At 34.7% G+C, this 17,738-nt stretch overlaps 3 protein-coding genes and 1 pseudogene across 3 annotated transcripts; all 4 read right to left on the reverse strand.

Moving 5' to 3' along the window:
- Window positions 1–405: 405 nt before the first annotated feature.
- Window positions 406–4,410, reverse strand: LOC110735469 (two-pore potassium channel 1-like). Its single transcript, XM_021915660.1, has 3 exons — window positions 3,183–4,410; window positions 1,682–2,613; window positions 406–1,550 (listed from the first exon to the last, which is right to left on the reverse strand). The coding sequence occupies exons 2-3, from the start codon at window positions 2,596–2,598 to the stop codon at window positions 1,361–1,363; spliced, it is 1,107 nt and encodes a 368-aa protein (XP_021771352.1). The 5' UTR covers window positions 2,599–2,613; window positions 3,183–4,410; the 3' UTR covers window positions 406–1,360.
- Window positions 4,411–4,620: 210 nt separating this feature from the next.
- Window positions 4,621–8,563, reverse strand: LOC110735470 (two-pore potassium channel 1-like). Its single transcript, XM_021915661.1, has 3 exons — window positions 8,401–8,563; window positions 5,369–6,300; window positions 4,621–5,181 (listed from the first exon to the last, which is right to left on the reverse strand). Exons 2-3 carry the CDS (start codon window positions 6,256–6,258, stop codon window positions 4,989–4,991), a joined length of 1,083 nt encoding a protein of 360 aa, XP_021771353.1. The 5' UTR covers window positions 6,259–6,300; window positions 8,401–8,563; the 3' UTR covers window positions 4,621–4,988.
- A 1,770-nt stretch (window positions 8,564–10,333) lies between these two features.
- LOC110735471 (two-pore potassium channel 1-like) lies at window positions 10,334–11,131 on the reverse strand. The gene has a single exon (XM_021915662.1). It carries the CDS (start codon window positions 11,110–11,112, stop codon window positions 10,450–10,452), a length of 663 nt encoding a protein of 220 aa, XP_021771354.1. The 5' UTR covers window positions 11,113–11,131; the 3' UTR covers window positions 10,334–10,449.
- Window positions 11,132–11,174: 43 nt separating this feature from the next.
- LOC110735472 lies at window positions 11,175–15,345 on the reverse strand (annotated as a pseudogene).
- Window positions 15,346–17,738: the final 2,393 nt, after the last annotated feature.

A 17,738-nucleotide genomic window follows, 5' to 3' on the forward strand; every position in this document is an offset into this window, starting at 1 on the left:
TTATTGAATTAGTCCGCGTAAATTATCATAAAAATATTTTTTTTATGTTTTTATTAATAAACTTAAAAAATGTTGTAACTCAAAGTTGTGCATTGACAGAAAGTATGTGTTGTTTAATGTTATTTAAGCTAATTATAAATAACTTTAAAGTGACCGTGCATGGCACATGATCTAAACTAGTTTCAAGTTAAAAAGCAGCTCAACGAAAGTTAAAATAACACATCATATACTACTAGTTCGAACTACTTTATTTATTTATTTATTTTTAGAACACCAACACACCATCAATCATTCATTAAGTAAGAGAGAATCTGAGAGTAAATACGAGGCGACCTCATGGAGACAGTGATTAGCCCAAGCCCAAACCTGCTCAACTCCCAAAGGAACGATTCTAGCTAAGTAATGAGCTACAAAATTCCCTCCCTTTTAACGTAAGACCAAGAAATAAAATTAAAACACGAACAAATGTCTAAGACATCATCAAGGATATTGTCGAGATCCGATAAAAAAGTTGAGGCTCTATCCAATCTGTCCACCACTATCTGCGAGTCCGACTCAATCACCACCTCTTGAAGGTTGAATCTCTTACTAAGCTTGGCACCAAAGTAGATCGCCATACATTCAGCAACTGCCGGAGACCAAAAACCTCTGACACGCCTCGTTCCAGCAAACAGGACCTGACCCTTTGCGTTTCTAGCCACTGAACCGAGCCCCACCCATCCACCATCAAGGATTGCAGCATCGCAGTTCACCTTAATAGCATTGGCTAGGGGTGCTTTCCATACTTTTGGGCTTTTATCACGCATAACAATCCTCCCCCCATAAACCTTTGAAGCATAATTGTTGTAGTCAGTCACTAACCTGTGGACTCTCTCAAGCAGCAGCAGGTGTGGAATCTCTTTGTAGTTGAAGATGTTCTCATGGCGACGATGCCAAATAAACCACACAAGAACCGCGCCTGTCTGCCTGATTTTCATATCATACTTACCCCATGACACAATCCAGTCAAGGCAACCATCAGTCTTGTAATCTCTGAGCAATATATCACAATTTGCCTCAGTCCACTTGGACAAAAAGTGGACTAAGCCAAATTGTGATATATACCACTTTAATTAATTCCAAACAATTGGACAAAAAGTGCACTTTAGTACACATACCTATACTGTATATTTGAGTGTGTTAGAAGTGCATTAGTGTATATTTGAGTGTGTTAGAAGTGCATTAGTGTTGCAGAATTCAAGAATTTACAACCCATACAAAGTACTACAAGAATAGTGATCAGACACCAATCTACATATTTGGTATGATATTGAATATTTAAACATCAAACTTGCAAAATATCTCAAACTTTAGTAGTATGTTAAGGAGTCTTCCTCTCAGATGGCAATTTTGCTGCTTGCGGAGATAATGGAGCTAATGTTATATCAGCTGTAGATATCGCCCCTGACTGATCAACATCAAGTTCTTCAAATTCTACCATTACAAGTGATATATCTTCCTGTGTAAATTTTCCCATCTCTTTCAACTTATATAAAGCAAACTCGGCAGCACTGCAGATGAAAACATTCCGAAAATCAGAACAAACTTATGGATGAACCATTTACAGATGTAGAGGAGGAAAGAAAAGAAACATATAAAAATGATACTTGGATTATTGGATAGTATCTTAAATTTCACATACTCAATAACTCCATCATCGTCGAGATCAGCTGCCTCTATATCAAAATCAGTCATGCACCGGGTAAGAACACGCTCAACCAGATGATTCTGTCTCCTTTCAGCATGTAACTCTGCAAGATAAAGGAAGAACTGCGCTACACATATGGTTCCGATCAAAATCCACAAGATTGCAAAAACACGACCTCCCAATGAACTGAAACTTGGGTATCCATATCCCAGGGTAGAAACAGTAGCACACACACAATAAAATGCCTCAAAAAATCTCATCTTCTCAACAAACTTCAGAAAGAGTGTTCCACTTAGCATGAGAAACAAGAGAAATACAAAAATCAAGACAACTTTATGCTTTGCTTTGTTTCTTTTAATTTTCTTCATAATGTCACTAGGACCAAATTCATGACTCATATGCAATGCTCTAACAAGCAGTGCCTCCTGCTTCTCAACAAGGTAATCTGCCGCCTTGCTAAGGATCAATCCAATCAAAGCCAGCCCTACGAAGACATAAGCAGCAGCAAAGAGCTTTGCAAGGTCGGTATTTGGAGCTAGGTCCCCATACCCAGCCGCAGTCATTGTGATCACACAAAAGTAAAGAGCATCAAGTACAGCATTTGTCTTTTTACCACTGATCTGGTTTCTGATCAGGTAGAAGCAAAGAACACCAACACTCAGGTATATAATCAAGGCCGTGGCTACTTTTCTGAGGCTTGGGTGAATACTCTTCAATAGGTTATCTAGACTTTTTGTAGAAGCATTATCAGCTGTATCACTACTTACTTTTTCAGAAAACTCCCTGACAGGAGCACTCCTTGCACGGCGAAATCTCCTTTTCTTGGCACCATCCTTCTGAAGACGGAATTCTTTTCTAAAACCAAAAGATTCTGATAATGCAACTTCCTTTAAGTTGTTACTGGCCATCATATACCAATGTATCACCTGCAAAACACCATAAGCTTAAGTAGTCCCTTCCAGGGAAGAATTGCAATTCTAAACGAGTTCATTTCTTAGTTGTAAATATACCACAGGTTAAAATCATAGCAACCAAGTTTTAGTACAAACTTACAAGATCAGATGTCAGATAACAATCATGATAACCCTATCTCAGATTTGGAAAAAGTGCCAAAATCCAATCTTATTGTGGGTTATCTTCTACAATATCTTTATGTATGTGTATGAAATAATTAAACCCTTGACAATGGCCCATATCTAAGATAGATTCATCATCATTAATTCATTATGCATCTCCCAAGAACAACAATAACAAAGCCTTAGTCCCAAAATGATTTGGGGTTGGCTAACATGAATCGTCATAAGGAATCCCCCAATATAAGGATCCCGTTCCCACAAAATAGGTGGATCAATTCTTTGTATGATCTAACCCCTTGCCAATATTAACGAACTCTTTCCAAATATCCCCCACAAACAAGTGCTTGTAGAAAACACTAATCTGATAATATAACAGGAAAACATAAACTAGCAAAGAGAGACGAGAAAGTAGGACTTACCAAATTAAAAATGGAGCTTATAACAGAGAAAATCTCAACTTGTTGAACTCATGATATCACAAGACAAGAATATCTGAAAATATGGTAACCGAAATACATGAATAATAATTTTCTTTTAAAAAAAAATTAATACAGTCAAGTATTAAGTAAGATACCCAGTAGTACTTTTAAGTCAGTAAAACACTCCTGGACTGACCTGATGGGGATTGAATATTGTTTTGACAGCAGGCTCAAATTACATAATAAATAGATACGGAGTAAAAGTAAGTCTACCTTCTCCTCCATTTAAGTTCCATGTTCACATGCTTGTGCTTCCCTAAATTTACAAATTACAAAAAAAAAAAGAAAAGAAAAGAAAGATGTATAAAATAATCAAGAGGTGTTACTACCCATGCTATATCTCCATACTACATTTAGTATGACTTTAATTGTATGATTTTTAAATATTCAACACCCACGATTGAGTTTGTCTACATCACTACCCTTAGTGATTTCCTATACACCAAAGAAAAATATACTGAAATACATATAGTAGTTGGTTTTACATCAATTTTTACTTTCAAAACTAACAATAGATAAACTGATAGCTAAACAAAGATCAGTTTTTGCACTTCTTGCTGGTAACATTCATTTCAAAAAGGTTAGGCAAGAGTAATTTATAGAAAAGACACATTAAAGAATATTGAAACCTTGTATTTAAAGCAAAAGTTAGGCAACCCGCCAACCTGTATTGAAGCATATTACTTCGGAAAGTAAGATTCTAGGCCACATTATTGGAAATCTATTTAGAGAACTTTGAAGAGTATCACAGGGGCAATCACAGGTAGCACTTTACTGCTATGCCATGTATTTACGTATTTGCATCCATAGTAGATCTCCGTCAATAGAGATTTTGCAGTCAATAAGCCTGGAAGATCCAAAGATTGAATGGTTTTCTACTGAAGTGTTGTTCTGACAAATCCCGAACTTGTATGATGATAAGGGAGAATGGCTCTCCAGGAAAAGCATAGCTAGGAATAAAGGATCTGACCTCGCAGATAGCAATCAGCTCTGGTGACTAAGACGATTCCTGTATATTCTACTCCAATACACGGTAAAAGTCATGGCATCTGACTCGAACAAAAGACAATCCCAACTGTGGGAGTTTTCACTTTTATCCCATACTCTCCTTCCTTTCACCTCTAGCAAAGAGGTCATTATTGCAAAAGCCTGACAGCGTGATAGATACAATCCAGTTACATAAACTTCGAAATCACGCATCATTGGGGTTATACTGTTGTTGCCCAGAATACTAGATTAGTTGGAACTAAAAGAAAGATAAACAAAAAACGATGTACTAGGCATATAGGCAAAAAGCCTTCCAAAATGATGAAGATAGTATGCAAAGATGCCACAGCACATGTCAGACTTAAAACTCAGGAAATTACATGAGACAAGCTGTGAAGAATTAACCGGCATTTTTATTGTATGCAAGTTCTCTGTATAACAGCATCATAGGTTATAATAAAGATATATCACGTCCTAGTTTGGAGCTAAATTCCTAGTACAGTTACAGATACATAGCAGCTGAGCAAAAGCTAAGAAAAGTTAATCATAATTTTAGTATATGAACTGAAGAGAGTTGGATTAAAATGAGATTCAGAACCGTGGTTAAAGCATGGCCAGGAGATTGAGGAATAAGTGAAACCAGAGAACTCAGAGATCGAGCCACTTACAACACAGTTGATGTGATCTTGAATATTCATATACCCGGTATATATTATATATAGACAAATCAAAGTCTCAAATATTTTCAAAAATGCCTTATCAACAAGGTCTCCCCTGACTAGAAGTCGATCCTTTTGCTTGTGGAGATGATTGAGCTAGTGCTAAATCAGACACGGATAAAGTTCCTGACTGATCAACATCCAATTCTTCAAATTCTTCCATCATAAGAGATATATCGTCCTGAGTGATTTTTCCCAACTCTTTGAGCTTATATAGAACAAATTCAGCAGCACTGAAAGAATTCAGAATACAGAACAAAGTTAATGGAAGCACATAATTTACTTAATGCTGGAAAGACTTTACTTTCTTAAAATCAAATAAGTCAAGATTAGGCCAAAAAGTTCACATATATTAAGAGAAGTTAACATTTGTTCAGATAAGGGCTAATAAAGAAGCTAAGATGCATAACTTTCACTTACTTAACAACTCCATCATCATCGATATCAGCAGCCTCAAGATCCACATTGGTCATATGTCGAGTAAGAACACAGTGCACAAGGTACTTTTGTCTCTTTTCAGTGTTTATCTCAGTAAGATAGAGGAAAAACTGAGCTAAGCATATTGTGCTTGTCAAAATCCACACAACTGCAAATAAACGACCTCCCTTAGTAGAGAAACTGCGATCACCATAACCCAGGGTAGTGATGGTACAGCAAACACAATAAAACGCGTCTACAATATCCAACTTCTCAACGAATGTCAAGAAGAGTGTTCCAATCATGATGAGTATCAAGAGAAATATTAATGACAAGATGAATTTGTATCTAGATTTGTTTGTTTCAATTTCCTTCATAATATCGCTTGGACCGAGTTTTTGTCTCATATGCAAAGCTTTCACCATCAATGCCTCCTGCTTCTCAACTAGATAATCTGCTCCTCTACTAAGAACCAATCCAACCAAAGCCATGCCTATGAAGACAAAGGCACAAGCAAGGAGCTTTCCAGAGACACTCTGTGGGACCAGGTCCCCATATCCGACTGTTGTCATGGTGACAATGGTGAGATAAAGAGCATCAACTACGTCATTTGTTTTTTGACCAATGATGTGATCTCTGACTAAGTAAAAGCAAATGACGCCAACAACCAGGTAAATGAACAAATATGCAGCAACTCCTATTAAACTAGGATGCAGACTCCCAAATACGGATTCAGATATTCTAGCAGAAGCCGCGCTGCCATCTACATCTCCAGGAATAAGCTCAGCGAGAGGTGCACTCTTTACCCGGCGAAACCTTCTCTTCTTGACTGCATCCTTTCCATTTGAGGGTTTTGATATTAGGGACTCCTTTAAGTCATTATTATTGGCCATCAGACCATGTCACGCCAATAACTGTTATTTTTCAGTTATCACCTACAAAACTCCAGAAGTTTAGGAATTCATATTCTCATCCAGAGAGAAAAATAGTCTCATCATGTAAACACAAACAAGGATTTACATAGAGAGTATTATGTACAACATATTTTTCGGAATTAGTGACAGCATTTATTCCCCTGATTTACCAGAGCAACTGTTTTAGCTCATATCATGAAAGGAATTTTTTTAATCACAATGAAGGAATTTTTCCTAGGTATATGCAAGATTCGCAACAAACACACAAATTTGACAAATCGGTTACCACAATGAGCTAGTACCTGTGGCAAGCTCTACACATTAGAAAATTCAATAATCTCCACAAGTCAGCAAGCTGCAGTTTAGAATTTGATTCAGCACATATTTGACCATCTATTATTTTGTCTGAATCTAACTCCTCCCCAGCAATGCCTTTGTCATTTAATTCAACAAATTGCTAAAGAACTAAACACATTGCTTGCATATTATTTGCTTGACTTTGGGAAAAAATGTAAGCCAGTAGGAGGGTATCTGACATTCTACAGCTACACAGTACCCTTGACTTTCAAATTCCAACCTTCATAATATCATAAAAGACTTTCTAGTTAAAAATAACCCTTGGCTTTTTAATGTGGGTCAGTCAAAACTTGAGAAGTCACACTCAACGACAATCAAGTTACATCAAGATAAAATTCGTAACTTAGGATACAAGTGAATCAGGACACCTCAGTAGCAAAAAATTTCAATAACAATTGGAGCCGAACACATCTACCATCATGAAGTTTGTCTAGTGATAAGAAATTAATTGTACCATAATGATCTTCAACTCTTCAAGTAAAAAGAATGCAGCCAGTTGAAGTTCTTATTGAAAAAAATGGCTTCTACTACTCTATTCTAGATAATGAGGCCTAGCTATTTCAATCTTTTTAATGGAAATCTGCTTAGTATAAATCACTAATCATCGTTGACCAAAAGTATACAAGCGTCTTATCCCCTTTCCAACACAGTGAAGCATGGCATGAATTGCATAATGGACTAACATGAATACGGTGTGCCAAATGAAGACGCCTACTGCTAGTCTGCTACTACTATCCCACTGCAAACATAGTGCCAGTATCAATTCAAGTACCACCAAATCCGCATTCTACCCATTCTTTTTTTTTTTATATCTTTTGCATTACTGCCAATCTACGAGCCAATGAAACCCACCCCCAGAGGTTGGGAGTACAAAGAGGATTTCTCCCAGGGTATAAAGTTATATATAAACCACTCTTAACAGCTCTGCAATCCTACTGCCATTAACCCACCACCACCACCTTCCACCAAGAGCCACTTAATACCATTACCACCTCGCTTTATAGTATATAACTCCGAAAAATCATCGTGTATACCACATTACCACCACACAGATATATATCATCACAGTCCCACCATAGCCAATCTACATAGTCTACAAAACCTGTGATTGCATACATTGTTTATGAAAATAGAATTCCTAATAAAACTAATTACAGCTTAACTTTCCCAATTCATGCCAATCAATGGGTTGTTCTTGTTTCGTCTCTAACAGTGTGTTTGGTTATAGAAAAGGGAAGGAAAAGAAGGGGAGGGAGGAGAAGAGGAGGGGAGGGAAAGGGAGGGAAGGGAAGAATGGTGAGTTTTCCTTCCAAATCTCTCCATTGTTGGAGGGATCAATTTCCTATAATTTAATCCCTCCATTTCTCTCCCCTCCAATTCCCTTCCTTCCTCATCTGTTATCCAAATGAAAGAAACTCAATCTCTCCATTTCCCTTCCCTTCCTTTCCCTCCATTTCCTTCAATCCAAACACACCATAAGAGTTCTTCGCATTTCAACACAATTTAATGGGCAATTAGAACATCTAAAGATGGAGTAAAAACGAAGTAAGCAAAATACAGTAGAAACAACAATAATACAGAAGTCCCAAAAATGGCTCAGTAACTAATAATTTAACACAATTTAATGGGCAATAAGAATTCATCAAAGAAAATCAACATAACTGAGTAAAATTAAAAGAGTAACAAGCAATTATACTACTGAGGAAGATGGGTTAATCAGGGAAGACAAACAAAGAAAGTAATTAAAATGGGGAAAAAACTTACAAAGTAAAACTGGGCTAATTTCCAAACTGAAGATCAAAACTTTGATTTTCCTGCAGTTTGGCAAGAGAGAAAATTACAAGGAGATAACTACTGAATTTGAAGATCCAAATAAAAATCCAGGCCAAGTGTAAACTGTAAAGTTAGCCAAATAAAGGCCAGTTAAGCTGAAAACTAGGAAGTGCTCGTGGGCCGCTTTAACAAATTGAACACCAAATGCTACCGTAAAAGTGGAAACTGATTCAGCATGTTTCCAAGGTAGAGGTGTAAAAAACTCATCCGGCCTGATCCGATTCGACCTGATTTGAAAGCAAATAGATTATGATTTTGACATGTATGTGCACAATACTGCTCGATGCTATTAAACCCGATTCAAACACTTGAACTAACACCAGTTATTTTAAGTGTTAATTTGTGTGTAGTGGGTTTACAATATTGTTACTATATCCTTGTATTGCGATAATTTAAATCTAATTGACGATTACTTTAGTTTTGATCATCTTTGTTCATTAGAAAGTGATAACTAATATGATCACCTTTATACCTTATAAGTGGGGTTGGGCACAATAGGTTAACCGTACCGTTTAGCCTTAACGGTATGGTTAACCGTTATGTCAGTTACTAAACAATGCGAACCGTAACCGTACCGTTAAGGAACGGTTAATCGGTACCCGTTTAATAAATTTAAACTCAACATTGTATTTTATTTCAAACATTAATTAAACAATAAAATTTATGTTCCAATTAAGAGTACACTTCGATAAACCAAATATATTACAAATTTTAAATTACTACGAGTAAGTTATTTTAAAGCATAACAGACATACAATCTAATGATATTATACATATTAAATTAGCATCTTCAAATTGAGACCATGGAATATTGGCAGACTAGCAACCTAGAAGATCAATTGCATCATTAATTTATTTTATATTTCCCCTAAAAAATTAAATAAAAACATACATAATTATTTTAACGGTTAACCGTTAAAATAAAATTGTAACCGTTTGCTTAAAGTTAACCGTAACCGTAACCATTAACCGCTATTTCGGTTAACCATAACTGTCTAATTTAAACGGTTCGGTAAATTAACCGTTTAAACGGGCCGGTTATACCGGTTAACAGTTACGGTTTTTTTGCCACCACTACTTATAAGTGGTTTTTAAGGAATTGTAAAGTGAACAATTTTTTTAGTAGGTGAATATCTAGTGGTGACTTACTAACTTTAGATATTTGGAAAATAACTTTACACCCGCCTTATAATATTTATTATAATCACTCACTTTTTTATTTTTGTAAGAATTATGTTTACTTTACTTATCCGAACTTATTTAAATTGATTTTGATAGCGAATTGGTGGTTAAGAAATTAAGTTTCATTTAGCACTACATTTGTCCACATGCTGTCATGCACAAGCTTAAATTCAATTTCACTCGGTAACTCAAACAACCAGCACCTTTAGCTCTTTATTTATTTATTTATTTACAAGACCTTTAGCTCTTTATTTAAGATAAGCACAATCACTACATTTTATTCGATACATTACAAATCTGCTTGGTGAAACCAAAATTTCAAACATACTTGCCAAGAACAACTAAATTTTGTGCTCAGCATATGATAACTTCCTTCAGCACCAATGCATTATACTCCGATTCTATCAATCGTTTCTATCAACAAAAATTCCATGATTAGTTATATACATGAACAATTTCTCACAGGAGCTGAGCATCAAATGGAGGGAGCAATGTTATCTGGTGTTCCCTTTGGTGTAGGTTATCTCACTATATGGCAGTTCCAAATCATACACTGATAACCAACTTCAAGACTGATCGAAATCTAGATCTTTGAATTCTTTCATTACAACTGATATATCATTTTGAGTAATCTTCCCCATGTCCTAAAGCTTGTATAATACAAATTCAGCAACTCTGTAAGTCAAAGAATGTGGTATTATATCAAAAATAATTAGATTGAAACCAAAGGTAAGAAATGAGGATACATTATTTTCTTATGAGAAAGCATCAGATATCATCATTCTTGTCTCATTGTACTTACTCTACACCTCCATCGATGTTTGTAGCAGCAGCCTCAAGATCTACAATAGTTGCACGCCAAGTAATAACCCACCTGACTACGGCATTTTGCCTCCTTTTAGTGCTAAGCTCAGCAAGATGAAGGAAGAATAGCCCCAAGCATATAGTGGTTGTCAAAATCCACAAAATTGCAAAAATACGGCCTGCCTCAGTAGAAAAGCCATAATCTCCATATCCCAAGGACATGATTGTAACACAAACACAATAAAAGGCATTAACAGCTTCCAACTTCTCAACCAGCATCAAGAAAACAGTCCCGCATATCATAAGTAAAAGAAGGGCTACAACAGCCACAATGCAATTTTGTTGAACTTTGCTTGTTTCCATGATATCCTTCATAATATCACCTGGGCGAATAAGTTTTTTGCGCATTTGTAATGCCCTAACGAGCAATAATTCTTGCTTCTCAGCGAGATAATTTGCACCTCGAGTGAGAACTAGCCCTACCAAAGCCATCCCCCAGAAGATGAAAGCACAAATGAGGAGCTTAGCAAGGGAACTTTGCGGGACTAAGTCACCATATCCAACTGTAGTCATGGTCACCGTACAAAAGTAAAGAACGTCTACTATGCTGTTTGTAGTCTTTGTACCACTAAGTTGATCTCTTATGGAGTAATACATAAAAGGAAAATACACTGACAAAAAGGTAAACAGTCATGAAGATAGTGATTTGTTTACATCTTCGATGGAGTTTCTTCCAGAGAGATTTGGGAGTAGGAACAGGCTCCTGATGAGCAGTTAGATTATCTCCCTAGTATAATCAGCAAATAACCTACAGGGTATTGAAAGCTCAGAGTTTAGTTTCAAAATTTTCCTCTAAAAGCTAGTATAATAAGTTTTACACAATATGGGTTAATTATTGAGGGATGACCATCTCAATCTCAAATGGGCAAAATCTCATGGGTATATTTGTTTGTTGTTCTTGGCATATGTAGGTTCATGTTTTGACAAAAAGAAGTTGAGGCATGGCTTTATCATTCTAGTTATTTCACTTCAAGTCCGTAGCTTAAGGAATAGTAAGATTGATAAAATTCCACTCCCTATTCTTAGTTTGTACCATCTCATGCAAAAAACTAATCCATTATTGATAGGAACCAATATAGTTTATATACTTAGTTATTTACACACCCCAAACCACCACAAACATCCAGTTTACAACCACGAAATTTTTTAAAACACCATAAAACATATTTGTACTCAGCATACCATCACAATTCTTTGAAATATCATCATGAAGTATATATCACCACACCATCCAAAGCATCATATAGCAACATAACCCTAGATACCACAAGATTTTTTTCGCTACCTGATATTGAAATCATTAACAACTCTTGGGAGATTCATATAATGATCCTCCTTGAACTTCCTCTCATATTCTCCCTTCTCTTCCCAAAAAAATTATGATCTATAGTGTAAAGAACAAGAAAAAAGTCCAACCAATCACTGGCTTGCTAAATTCAAATCTAACACCATATATTGGTATTTAAAAGGGTTCAATCAACAAACATAACAGAATCCACAAGTATCATGCACAAAATATGAAGCATATTCTACGTACTAAGAAACTTAAAGGCAAAAGAGAAGCAAGAAACAGAAATACTACAAACACCAGTCAATAAACAGAAATTGAAATAGGGTAAAAATAATTAATTCTTACCCAGCAATATTGGTAAGATCATATATCTGAACTTGTTGGATTTCCTGCTACATGATGGAAAGAAAAAATTACAGGGAAGAGAGAAAAGAAAAAAACATTTCCCTGCTGAAATAAGCACTTACTGCTTGCTTGAATAAATAATCATGCTCCCCATTATTTGATTTTCATGTGTACAGCTATGATAATTTATTAATTGCTTGAATAATCAATACTTAAATGGTCACCTTATTATTAAATTTTCATGTCTACAGACTACAGCTATGCTAAATAGACTACTATTCTTATTTTAAAACAGAAAGATACATGAACTCTATATTTTATTTGGTGACATCATATTGTATTCCTACCTGAATCTACCAAGTAATACCCACACTAACAAATGTACAAGTGATTGTATATCAATATATTTTCAATCTCGTTTACAAGATGGCAAAAAGTTTTCAATGATGTTCACTACATTCCCATCGTTGTTAAGAGAGGATTGTTACTTATGAAAGTAGTGAGTAGTGACATACCCAAACAACCAACAAGTCAAAAGATGGAAAACAGGCATATACATGCACACTTACAAAATCATGGCACACAAGAAATACCAAAAATCACAATCCTTTCTCATAGCTCTACTCATCCACAATTCTCTTTATCGCACTGCTTAGGTGATCACTATGGATGTAGGTTATGAAGCTAATTGTTGCAAATCATACACCGACAAAGTTCCCGACTGATCAACATCTAGTTCTTCAAATCCTTTCATTACAAGTGATATATCATTCTGTGTAATCTTCCCCATCTCCTTCAGCTTATACAATACAAATTCAGCAGTAGTAATAAGCTACAAGGAGCTATGATTTATTTAAAAAAAAAAAAAAAAAAAGGAAAGATAGAAAGAAAAAAGAAGATAAACGAAGAGTTTATACTCAGTAATAAGAAGTAGTAAGGTAATTGTGCACCATTTTATGATTCAAGGTTTAATTTCATGACATCAAAATCAATCATATAATCATATAAAAGCCTTAATTGATCCCATTATTATACCAAAATACATCTTTTACATGATTAGTTGGGCTTTAACACTATTAATTCATCACTTAAATTCATCTAGTAGTATTATGTATTACGTAGTATCATAGATTTTGTTACATCCATTCAGAATAAGTAAATTGTAAGAGCTGAACTAACCTGGTTTAATTTGTGTAATGAGGTTCTTTTAGGATATCCAGTTAAACTTAATTATTCTTTTTTCCATTTTAAAAAGTGATATCTATTCAAACATCCAAAAAAAAATATTTACGTTATTTGGAATGGAAAGGGAAAATTTTAGTTCAGGAAAAATCAAGGCAATAAATACAGTATGTGCAGCTATTATACCTCTGAAACATAAAAATGTAGAATGCTATATTTAACACTTACTCTACAACTCCATCGTTGTCCATATCAGCAGCCTCTAGATCTACAATAGTCACGCGTCGAGTAAGAACCCACTTGATAAGGGCATTTTGGCTACTTTCTGTGTTAAGCTCGGCAAGATAGAGGAAGAATTGCCCCAAGCAAATAGTGCTCATTAATATCCACAAAACTGCAAAAGCGCGACCTCCTTCTGTTGAAAAGCTAAAATCTCCATAACCCAAGGATGTCATTGTAACACAAACACAGTAAAGAGCATCCAGAGCATCTAACTTCTCTACAAAAATCAGGAAAACAATCCCACTGATGATAAGTACAAAAAGGATTAGAGCAACCACAACACACTTGTATCGAACTTTCCCTGATTCAATCTCCTTCATAACGTCACTTGGTTGAAATCTTTTGCGCATTTGCAATGCTCTAATGAGCAATGCCTGTTGCTTCTCAACGAGATAATCTGCCCCATGGCTAAGAACTAACCCTACCAAAGCCATCCCCAAGAAGACAAAAGCACAAGCAAGGACCTTAGAGAGGGCACTTTGAGGGACTAAATCACCATAACCGACTGTAATCATGGTAACCATACAAAAGTAAAGAGAATCAATGATGCTATTACTAGTCTTTTTACCACTTACCTGATCTCTTACTATATAAAAACAAACACCACCAGTAAGAAGGTAAAAAGACAAGTACATTGTTATTTTTCTAAAGCTAGGATGGAGTCTCTTAAAGAGGGATTCAGATTGAGATTAGGCTCGTGATCAACAGTTGGAAAATCTCCAGGGAGGGACACGATGAGAGGAGCGCTTCTAGACTGATTAAGTTTCTTCTTCTTTGCTACATCCTTCTGATGGCATGAGGAAGGATCAACTGATTCTGATAGCAGGGGTTTCTTTAAGTTGTTTTGATTCTCCATTTGGACAACCTTACAGGCTTTCAGCTAGCAGAATTCCTAACTATCCAGCACAATATTGGAAGTTCAATTCAGTTTCATATATGTCCCTAATTCCTTAAATAACATGGTATTAGCTTTGTGATACACTTTTACCATTTTTTCATTATAATTTATTAATAACATTTACGGAGGCAATTTACTTTGTTCCCTGATAAAATCTTGTAGAAAAGCATCATCAACAGAGTGAAAGCTCAAAACAACGCCATAGGAACATGAAGAAATAAATCTAGTTCATCATTATATCATACAAATTCCTCTTTTCCACTTTAATTTCTTTTTTCCAAATATTTGAGATTCTTGGTCAGATAATACAAAAAGAAACACAGTCAATAAAACTATGTTGTATAAATGAAACAATTGAACTTTAATTCAGATATACCCCCTCTGGTCACGTTGACAATGTAATTTGAATAAGTGTGTGACAAGGCTGAAAACTAAATCGAAAAAAGGGTAAATATAGCAAATAATACTCCACAAATCCATATCAAGCATGCACTTGGTAATTAACATTAATCATGAACTTTGATACCAAAAACAATATATAACTAGAAATCATTGTGATAAACTGGATTCAAAAGAACAGAAAAATACCAAAAGAAAAAAGGATCTTACCAAGGAGAAGACAATGTACAACAAGAAATATGAAGCTTGTAAATTCTATGGAGGACGAAAATAGGATGACAAAAAACATGACTGAATCCTTTCAGAAGGCAGACCGAGTCGGGTATGGACGAGTTAAACGATAGGGACGCGTTACACTTGCACAATATCCACTGGCCGGCCATATCTCACCTCAACTCTAATAATTCTGCTATTAATTTGATATGATCAACATAAAATTAATTCAACTAAACTGCATTATATTTAACCAAATAAAAAAAAAAATAACATCAGCTTATATGCAATTCCACTCCAAATTTCATATGTATAACATCAATATCCATAATTTAAAGTATTGAATCACAGAATAATAATAATTCAATACTGCTGTACTAAATTGAAGTTCAAATTAAACAAAATCTATCAGCATTTTAAAAAACCTTGATAATGTCAAAATTACTTGAATGAAAGCATAATCTTTAACCTAACAAATTATGTATATAATGTGAATGTCTGAAATTTAAGTAGTAATTAGCATAAGAATAAGATTGAAAAATTGAAAATTGTTGAAACCTAAATTGAAATTTGTTACAGAAAAATTGAAATCGAACCATTTTTAAGCAGAATTTGTGGCTTCGTGTGGTATTTTCTGTTGGTATTAATCACCCGCGAATGGAAGCACTGATTTCTGAAAAATAGGTTGCTTTGGAGTTTAACGTTCCCTCCATTTTCTCGCACTCCAGTAAACTTTAATTAACATGTCATTGTTTGATGATAGTCTTTCTAGCGTCATCTTGTCAAGGGGTGTTAAAAGAGCTTAGGTAGGCTCGGGTCGAGCTCAAATTTCATCAAGCCTATAAATATTGAGCTCGACTCGACCTTGAGATGACAACATTGACAAGGCTCATAAAGATGAGCTCAGCTCGGCTTGGCTAAAGGCTTAAGGCTCGATCAAGGTTCGTGAAGCTCAAAATCAAAAAGTTCTAAATGGTACCAATAGTCATTGTTTCAAAAACCATCAAAATTTGTAATTACAATTCGCTGGTTTGCTGCTACCTTTCGATATGAGACTATTTACCTTCTCTTCTTTTATTGTTTCTTCTTCTATATAAACAACAATAAACTATGAACGAAAGCTCCAATGCTTAGCGACTCAACCAAAACACAAACTTAAGTTTTGAAAATTAATTTTAGTTCCTAAGTCTTAAATATGAAACAAAGTTTATGTGACTAATTGATCTATTACAAAAAAAAATCTATAGTAGATAAAAATCATGAGCTTGTTCATGAGCTTTTAGGCTTGGCTCGTGAAGGTCTTGAGCCGAATCCAAATTTAAGTCAAGCCCACTAGAGTCGAGCCTGTATCAAACTTTGACCAAGACGAGTCTTGAGCAGGCTCGACATTAATTGCTTGTGAACGCCCCCAAATACCAAGTCGAGATGTTGGATACATGGGCCTCGTGCTTATAATGGGTTATGAAACAATGGATAAGGTTGTGTACAAATTCGATTTTGTCAGTGTAGTGTCTAAGAGATTTTTTATATGCACTCGGGGTTGCAAGGTCAATCCAAGAATATTAGGTCAAATTACTCCACTTACATGTGTGTTATGTGTCAATTATAATGGAACAAAGGAACATAGTAGAGTAAGATCATGTTCTATTCACCTTATAGTTTTAATCAGTAAAAATAAAAAATATCATATATAAATTTAATAGTTTTGTTTTTTTATAGTTGTTTCATTTATAGCATTTATCTTAATAAGAAAAAAAGTTAAAAATAAATACTTCCTCCGTTCTAATAATATTGTAACAAGGATGAAATTACGCATCCCAAAGCACGTTTTATATGTTAAATATTTATAATTGTGTAAGATTTTAAGTTATAAAAAATTGATATTGTGAAAATATTTTCTGAGACGAATATAACAAGATCCTACTTGACTATATTTTGCTTAACGTATAAATCATATTATATTGTCAAACAAGAGTGATGAATAGTGCAAAAAGTCCATTGTTGCAATATTAATAGAACGGAGGAAGTATTATGATAGCATTTTCTTTAGATAATTCAAATAAGATTCAACGCGTTTATATTTTTGTTATGTATAAATCATAAAAGATGATCAAATGTGAGTATAAAAGTCAAAATAAGGCTATATTCTCTCCACCTTATTTTTTAAGGATTCTCTATTATATTTGTTTTTATTGAGCTAAAATTATTTTCGCAGAACTTATATTTTTTTATTGAATTAAATTAAAAGAGAAAATTAAAGAATTATTAATTTTTTTTTTGACAAGAAGAAAACGGATTCCATTAATATAGCCAAACGGCGCTTACATATAATTCCTAAAAATCAAGAATTCCAACATAAGTACACACCTTAAAACTAAATACATCGTAAATTTGATTAACAATTGCCTTAATAAAAAATTTCATCTGAAGCAATACAATCTGTTAGTTTGCAATGATTCGGCTTGACATCCACTGATGTGTAGTCGTATGAGTGAAAATACTCATGTGGTCCTTCAGATTCTTGTAGAGATTATGAAACCCTAGATCTTCAATTTTCACCAAACGAACACAAAAAGAAAATAAACTCAAGAGAAAAATCATCATCACAAGGAT

The sequence above is a fragment of the Chenopodium quinoa genome, unplaced genomic scaffold (genome assembly GCF_001683475.1).
Source record: "Chenopodium quinoa cultivar QQ74 unplaced genomic scaffold, ASM168347v1, whole genome shotgun sequence".
In the NCBI taxonomy this organism is placed as follows: domain Eukaryota; kingdom Viridiplantae; phylum Streptophyta; class Magnoliopsida; order Caryophyllales; family Amaranthaceae; genus Chenopodium; species Chenopodium quinoa.